This window comes from Pteropus vampyrus, unplaced genomic scaffold (genome assembly GCF_000151845.1).
Source record: "Pteropus vampyrus isolate Shadow unplaced genomic scaffold, Pvam_2.0 Scaffold340, whole genome shotgun sequence".
In the NCBI taxonomy this organism is placed as follows: domain Eukaryota; kingdom Metazoa; phylum Chordata; class Mammalia; order Chiroptera; family Pteropodidae; genus Pteropus; species Pteropus vampyrus.
Window position 1 is genome coordinate 1,627,212 of NW_011889121.1, and position 9,434 is coordinate 1,636,645.

At 33.1% G+C, this 9,434-nt stretch overlaps 1 protein-coding gene across 2 annotated transcripts in view; it reads right to left on the reverse strand.

Annotated features, from left to right (window-relative positions):
* Positions 1 to 9,434, reverse strand: part of DMD (dystrophin) — a 2,089,898-nt gene that overhangs the window by 1,599,279 nt on the left and 481,185 nt on the right. For both annotated transcript variants that reach the window (XM_011378471.2, XM_011378473.2), the window contains exon 5: positions 2,704 to 2,796. In XM_011378471.2, coding sequence (XP_011376773.1) covers positions 2,704 to 2,796 — 93 coding nt within the window. The remainder of the gene's footprint in view (positions 1 to 2,703; positions 2,797 to 9,434) is intronic.

Sequence of the window (9,434 nt, forward strand, 5' to 3'; positions counted from 1 at the left end):
CAAAGGAATGGAAGCCCAGCCCAGAGACAGCCCAGAGAGACTACCAGAAGAATACCTCATTTGTAGTTAAAGGATTACTCCTGCATCCTGAGAGACAAAGGACTGGAGGGCCATAAATCTATATTTGGTTTAATCTGAAGGTACTACCCTAACCTGCCCATAACCTCAGCTTCATTATACCATTATTATAGCATCATTCCTATGCCAGGAAGTTCATGAATCTAATTATAACAGACTGAATTCTGGGTAAGCACATGCACAGTAGGCAGAGAATTATATAGAAGCCAAGTATCAATTAAAATGACCTCACGGGCCGATCACTTAGGAACGCCTTTGTAATCACCTATTTCGGTTCTAATATTATACAGACCTCCCCCTTCCACGGGGTTACAGCCTTCTTTCTTTGCTTTAACCTGCTCCTCACAGGAAGCGTATTTTCGTTTCCAAGTGGTTATAGCTAGTTTTAGGCATGACCTGTTTCTACTTCAAAACGTGCCTCTAATAAATATTACCTCTCATAACTCTCACTGTATTGGAATCGTCTTTATGACAGCGAAAAGAATAGAATTTCCAGTGTTACTAGGGCAGCGCCGGAGTTCAGATTGCCCCCATGGTAACAACAGTTTTGGTGATAAATACAATTAAAATCACTTTTTGGGGCTATGGGCAGGGCTAAGTTCTCCTGCTGGCTTTGTCACAACCAAAATCTGTGCAACTCAAAGTGTTTTCTGCAAGCTGGCATCTCTCCATGAACCATTTTTTACCAGGTCATAAGATAAATAAAACAATTGATAGTCCATTAGAAACTTCTGTAGCAATTTTACAAAGTCTATTTATGTCTGTTGAATTTCACGATAAAAAAAAGAGGCTTGACTTTTATGTGTCTTATTTCACTTTTATAATGCTTCAGTTTTATTGTAATTTACATACAATGGAAAAGGGAGGAAACTGTTCTTTTTTCAAGATAGTTTGAGAAGTACTGAGCAACTGAAGTAAACCAGTTGGGTAAGTTTCCTGCTTTGCCTTGCTGGTTTTATTTGATGCTATTACTGTATGAAAAGGGCCAGAATTGGGAATCTTGGGCTCATTTGAGGTTTTTATGAGCTAGTCTCTATTGTCAGCCACTATGGTTGTTCTCTATTTCCATGTTGCTGTGAAATAGGATGGAGCCTGTTCAGAGTGCTTAGAATAAAAAGATATGGGGACGGAGACCAATTGAGAGAACAATATGGCTGCAGCATTGAGTATATATACCTCTGGTCTATATGCTGCCTGACTCTGAGCAGGACCAACCTACAATTCAAGTTAAAAGTCAACCCTACTAAATGAAGTAGTGGTATCTGCTACAATAGGGATGAACCTCAAAGATTATGCTCAATGAAGGAAGGCAGATATAAAATAAGACATATTATATGATTCCATTGACATGAAATATCCAAAAAAGCAGACATATAGAAACAGAAAATAGATTAATGGTTGCCTAGGGTAGAGGGGAGGGAGTGAGGGGTGACTACAAATGAACATGAGATTTATTTTTAGAGTGGTGAAAATGTGCTAAAATTAGATTGTTGTGACAGCTGTACGACTCTAAATATCCATATGAATTGGGGGTGGGGGAAAACGATTCCATCCTCAAAACAGTTTGAGAAGCATTGGGCAACAGAACTAAATCAGTCTGATATCCTTTGAATTTTACACTTAGAACAGGCAAATTTATGATATATAAATTACATCTCAAAAAAAACTGCTTTATAAAAAAGCGATCTTTGCTAGTAAAAAGAACAGACATCTCAATTATCCTCCAAATTCTTAAAATATGAGTGAAAAACTCTAAGCAATCAAAGTTATTCATATGATTCACCTCTAATGAAAATGGCGCATTGTACTGAGTGCTTTATGAGTATTATCTCATTTAATCCTGACAAGAAATGTACATGTTAATTATTACTTTTTCTATTTTGACAGTGAGGGAATTATGGTCCAGACAGGGATGGCATTATATCAAATATTACTAAGATGGTAAATGGAGGAGTTAAAATTTGAGTTCATGTTAGTCTGACTGAAAAAAAAAAAATGTATACTCTTTCCACTAAACCAAATGACCTTTGATCTATTTTGCAGAGATCCAATAAATGTAGGCATTCAGAAGACCCTATGCTAGGATGGTTCAGAAAAAAAAAATGTGATTTCCAAATCAGATAATGAAGTCGGTTTATATGTATAACATATATCTCATATAGATAGTCATAACCCACTAATTTTTATTGGCATTAATGTTAATTGAGAATATACAAGATTCACAAAGTCTGCTTCATCTGGTAGTGATTAACAGGAAAAATACCTTTCTTTTTACAAAACTATGTAGATTCACTTTTAGGTAAGTTATAGAAGATGCATATTTGTGAAAAATATTTTTATTAACCTGTTGATGAAACTTGTCTTTTTTGCTTTATCTCTACTCAGTAAAATAAAATTGTGAAAAATATTCCTGCAAATGCACTGGAACCTTTTTTATAATATGCTGATCCTTCACATCTCAAATGACCTTAGTTGATCCAATTTAAAAAGAAGGATTATGGAGATGGGCTTTATATTGTTAGGGATGGAGATATATATATGTTTGTTTTGCAGGTTAAGAGTAAAAATGAAAGAAAGAATTAGCAACATGTTACCCCAAAATGACAGATTCATCAGGATTCTTACCTGCCAGTGGAGGATTATGTTCCAAATCAAACCAAGAGTCAGTTTGTGATTTCCATCTACTATGTCAGTGCTTCCGATATTCACTAAATCAACCTGTTGAAGATAAAGGGAACACATTTGAAGGAAGGAGACAAAATGTCTATTTGGAAAGAAAACAAAATGTGAAGGTAATTGTTTTTAGCTATTTTCAGAGCCTAAGCAGCATCACCTCTTTTTCTAAAATAATCTAAAACTGAAACAAAATGCATTTGTAAATGCACTTTCTGTCACAAACAAGTGCCCTCAAACAAATTTACAAAGAGATAAGACATGAATATACTTTTAATTGTAAATAGATTATTAAAGATTAAAGAGGGCAATCCGTACCTCAAATAATATGTATAACAATGATAACTCATAAGGAATGCCTAAAATTAAGATATGCTTCCTAATATAAAACTGACCCCCCCCAAAAAAAAATTTCATCAGTCTTTTTATCTAACTCAGAGGAATGCTATTATAATTAGGGGTGATTATATTTGACTAAAATGCCCTTGCTTTAGAAGAACATATTAGAAATCTAATAAACAACGGAGCTAATGGCCAGCTCTCTTTTATCTATTCAGGACTGGGTTTGGGAATCAAAATCTGTCCGAGCTTCAATTTTCAAGTCAAATCCCATCTCCTGTCCACACTAACATTTTTAGGTGAAATCAGGTTAAACACAAACATCAAGCAAACAAGCACGTGAAAAGATGGTCAACATTATTAGCCATTATGGAAATGCAAATTATAACCACAATGAGGTAGCACTACACACTTATTATAATGGCTAAAATCAAAGAAATAGTGAGAACATCAAATGCTGATGACTATATGGAGAAAATAGATTACTAATAAATTTCTGGCAGAAATATAAATAGTACAGATACTATTTTGACAGTTTCTTACAAAGCTGAACATGTGCTTATCATATAATCCAGCAACTGGGCTCTTGGGCATTTATTCCAAAGCCAATAAATCTGGTATTTACACAATATTCTATATGTAAGTGTTCATACCGGCTTTATGTGTAATAGCCAAGAACTAGGAATAATCCACATGCCCTTCAAGGGTGAATGGTTAAACAAACTGTGGTATATCCATACCATGGGATATCACTTCACAATAAAGGGCACGAACTATTCATACACTCAGCAACTTGGGTGAATCTCATGGAAATTATGCTGACTGAAAAAACAAAGCCAATCTCAAAGGGTTATATACAGTATGATTATATATATATATATATATATGTTTTGAAAAGACAAAATTAGACAAATGAAGAACAGAGTAGCAGTTGCCATTTTCTCACTCAATGCTAAAATATATTCCCTATCGTTCATCTTAATTTTCCAAATTTTATTGAAACTTAAAAATTTAAAGCTATCTGGGAAATCCAAGTGAAAACAATAAAAAGGCTACCCTTACTCCTACCATCACTCCTACTTACTCCTCACATACACTTATTTGTAAGTTCAATGGATGATTAAATACTTAAATTTTTGTATCCCAACCGTATAAAAATTATTGGTCGGTTGGCTTAAATAAATGATACAGAATAATGTAGAATCATTTAAATAAGAATAAAAGATCAGGATTCAAGTCCACAGCTGAATTCCACAGAAAATTTATAGTAGACAATATTAGTTATCTATGCCATAGATTAGATATAAGGATGGTATCATGGACACTTTACAGAGAAGTAGCATGTCAATGGATATTTCAGTAAAGTTCTACTGAGAAGCAGATAAAAGGAAGTCCTGACATGACAGACTTTGACTTTCTTCGGTATAGAAAAGTCAAGGTAATACCGCCATTGTAAGACATTGCATGTCTACTTATTTCTGCAATGCAGATGTTTTTCATTAGACAGCTGAATTTCAAGAGTATCCCATGCAAATCCTCCCTAATTCAGTATGCTATCATTAATAATATTTCAAATTATTGGGCATTCACATAAACTGGTCCTACAGCAGATAATCATTTGCTATAATATTTTCATTTTAATTATACAAAGTAGAATACAACAAGTTTCTAGAATTTATTAGAGAAGGAAAAATAGAGAACCCAGGGGAGATTAATAGCTCAAGAACAAGAAAGTACCATGGTTTATATTTCATTTGGGGATTCCTCATGTGGCAGTAGAGGCATTGCTGTCAGGCACTGATGTACTTAGAGCACAAAAGGGAAAAAAATATTCCTGTTTTCTGGAACCTAATTGTAATAAGAGTGATAATCAGATCATACATTGTTGAAAATTCAATTATTTAAATGGAGAAGATGTGATTTTTTTAGGAAACAGACTTACACTGGGGGAATCACTGCGGGTATTTATGTTTGAACTTGCCGTAGGGATCATCATGGGGAGACTTGGAGCAAGCAACAGACACTTAGATACCAGCAGCCTCTATTCATTCCCATAAGCCCTATTACTGTATGAGTAGGGAGGTGGTTCTTCCATTTCCTTATCCTCATAAAATCTCTCCTAAGATCCAATCTCTGTTATGTTCAGGTACTGTGCTCATCTCTGAATAAAGAAGAGTAAAGTAGAACCCTTAATGTAAAAATATCATAAGCTAATAGCAGGCCATATAATAAAAACTAATTAAAATCAGGTAGGATCCAGAAATTCCACTTCTGAGTATAGACCCAAAAGAATTGAAAGGAAGGAGTCAAACAGATATGTGTAAACCAATGTTCATAGCAACATTATTCACAATAGCCGAAAGGTAGAAACAACCCAATTTTCCTTAGACAGATGAATGGGTAAATCAAACATGGTATATATATATATACAATGGAATAGTTTTAGCCTTAAAAAGAAAGGAAATTCCAATACATGCTACAACATCGATTAACCTTGAAAACATTATGCTAAGTGAAATTAGCTAGACACAAAATGACAAATATTATATGATTTCACTTACATGAGGCACCTAGAATAGTCAAATTTATAGAGAAAGAAAGTATAATAGAGGTTACCAGGGATTAGGGAAGATGGGATTAGAGAGTTATTGTTTAATGGGTAAGCGTTTCAGTTTGGGATGATAAAAAGTTCTGGGGACGAATAGCGGTGATGATTGCATACCAGTGAGAATGTACTTAACGCCACCGAATTGTACACTTAAAAAATGTTAAAATGGTAAAGTTGTTATATTTTACCACAATTAAATACATTAAAAAAAAAAAAAGCCATTGGAATGTGCACACATACACACACACACACACACACACACACACAAACAAAAGCCACAGGCAATATGTAAAAGAATGTGCATGGATATGTCCCAACAAAACTTATTTATAACCACTGGGAAAAAATTAGGTAGGCAACTGTGTCTCACAGAGGGTCAGTAGAGATAAAGAAACTATTGTGACAAGGTAAGCGAAAGAAAGAGGAGATATCCAGCACTGAATGAATCTGTAAAGGAATATAAAGACTGGGAGAAAGAAAGGGGCAGGTGGGGAAGGCATGGCCAGAAGAAGCACCCACAAGATTAAAAATGTAAGAACAAGAGTAAAGGATATTACCTGACTGGGAATTAGAAGTGTTGTTCTCAGGGACAATGTGTCATGGGGTGAAGTTGTTAAATAATCTGGTGCAGAATTATAAAGTCTTCAAAACTCAAGGAATGCAAGGAATTAATAGTAGGGAGAGGTGAGGGTACTGTGAAGTAGAGAAACAATAGTACCAGAAAAATTGAACAGATCTGGGCTAATTTTTATAGGCAATGAAAAAAAAGTAGCAGAGATTAATTATAGATGTCTCATAAACTAATACAAGGAAGTTTAAATCTTTGTCAGGGATGACGAAGTTTTTTACAATTTTGAACTCTAAGAAATGTGTATTTTATAATAACATACTGCATTTTAATTACAACTTTACAAGTGATTTAGCGGCATCCGTATGGCCATTTCTTTGTTAACCTTCAATAAACAATAAGAGCATAGTATTAAATCTTGGTTTTGTGGAGCTATTCTGCAGATGGTTACAGCAATGCAATTCAATTTCCGTGACTTTCTGTTGATTTGCAATTATATTTTGTGAGTTTACTTTTTTATTACCAGTGTTACTCACTATACCATTAGATCCAATAGGGCAGGGATCACCTGTTTAGTTGGTGGTCCTTCCTCTCCCTGGCATGGTTTATAATCAGTGTTTCATTTACATATATTCTATTGTCTATGCCTCAGAGGGTTACTCTTATTACACTGCAATTAGTACCAGTCATCATTGTTTTCTAAAGAAAAGTCCAAAAGTGATGAAGTCGTTTTTCCATAAGTGGGCATTTTGTCATCCTGTAGTTGAGATGTAAAAAACCATCACCATTTTTTGAGTGGTAAACCATATGCTAAACTTTGTGTTGTTTTCTATGTATGCATATGTGTATATATAACCCCATTTTTGTTCTTTTTGGAATTATTTTTATAGATATGACCACACAAATATATTATTTTACACAAACGCATGAGTGAGATCTCACACGTGCCTCTCTCCTGTTTTTCTTGAGACGAGTTTTTTTTTTTTCATTTTGCTTGCTCCACTTTCTTCCTCTGACTTCTTTCCTTATCTGACCTAAAAAACTACTTTCATATTTTTCTCCCTATTCAAATAATCAGTGTATGTGTGAATTAGCATGTATGATATCATATAAACACAAATCTATGGGCCTTTATATTGTACAAAAATTTCATATTATTCAGATTCTACCTAATATTGCCTTTAACAAAAATAATCCCTTTTATTCATTCATTTGAAAGGCGTTTTAATATTTCATAATTTGGATATATCATTTTAGCCAGTGCCCTGTTAATGGACATTCAGTTTGTTTCTAGGGTTGGGATATTTGTTTTGTTTTGATTTGCCACTTTATATAATGCATATACAACCTCAAATACTGATGGTTCTACTATTATAATAGCTATTTCCAGGAATGTATCTACTAGATCAAAGGAGATATATATTTTTAATTTTAGTAAGTGTTTCTTTATAAAAAGGATTTAGCATTTAATATTTTAACCAGCCACATGTAAGAGTAGGCTAGTCCCTTACCAGTAATGGGTGTCTGATGAGTAAAAAGATATCTCATTGTTAATTTATTTCCATGATTCCTAGTACATTTGGAATCTTTTTGTATGACTGACCATTACAATTTCATCTGTGAATTGTCTGTTAATATGCTTTGTTCATTTTTCAATAGGGTAGTTTTCTTTCTTAATTTTAAGAGCTCTTTGCAATCAACAGCTAACATTTACTGACTACTTATCATGTGCGAGATATGGTTATAAATTTCATATAGTTCAGCATAATAGAAATTTTACATTTATATTGAAAAGTCTTATACATTTAATATTTAATATTATGTTTATTGACTGTTGGTAGTAAAGTTATTCTGACATCACAAAAGGAATTGTAGATTTTTATATTTCTATATGCTTTCAAATATCTTAAAATTTAGAAATTATTTATTCTTTAAGGATTAGGTTTAACTCATGTGTGAAGAATCTTTGTATATTTTTTAGTGGTAGATTCCTAATAACTTACCAATGTTTTCTAAAGTAATTCATCTAGTTTAATTTTCTGCAATTCTTATGTCAATTTTAATAATTTGCATTATAGTAGGATAATGTCTTTTCCATTTTATAGATTTTTCTAAATGAATTTTTTACAGAGTTGCTTATAGTATTTTCTTAATTTCTTCTATATTTGTGGTTACACATCCTTTCTCATTACTAATCTCCATTTTCCATTCTCTTCATATTTTCTCTTGTTATGATTAAAAGGTTTATCTATTTTGTTGATCTATTGGAAGAGCCAGCTTTTTAATGTATTCAACCTTTTTTTTGTTTTCTATTTCGAATCCTCTATTCTTTTTTTCTATCTTTAAAAAAATCAAGGCTATAAAGTTCTCTCTGAATATAGCTTTCAATCTACCCACATCATCATCACACTGAAAGTATCAGATAGTCACCAATTTATGTACATTTTACAAGAGGGAAACAGTCTCACAGATACACAAAGCTTCCACAAGGTCAGATTTAAAATCAGGTCTAGACATGAGAGATAATTCCTTAATTGAATCTAGAGAATTCTTCATGAGGTGCCTTAATAAGCTCTCTCTAAATTAATAAATATTGCACACCACCATGTAGACAAGGAATATTACTTGCTTTAGTTATGGTTTTGTCTCTTGCTGTACATCTCTTCTCCAAACTACCAGGGACTATAAGATATAACAATAATTAATAATCACTACACTCAAGAAGGGGGTGTATTTGTTATGCATGAAGGGGATTGGTCAGGGTTTTTATATTACTACAGAATGCCTCATTATTGACAGTGTAGCCCATTTTGATTCACATTCTCAGATGCTTGGTGTTATGCCATATTTCTTACGACATAGCTATGGATATTGTATTTTTTAAAACCAATACTAGCTATACTTAAATAATCATCGCCATACTTTACAATGGCTTCTCTCTTTTCTTTTACATTTTTTTCTAATATATGCTTTGAAATTATATCTTTTAAGGATTCTCAGTCTAATTTCTAAATAACTATAAAAAGGAGAAACAACAATTAAAATATGTTAATATCTGTGTTAAATGAATAATTATGTCTGTCTAGTAAGCAAAACAAAAAACATTTATATGACATATATATGTTAATAAATGGACTCACTGTAAGAGAGAGAGAGAGAGAGAGAGAG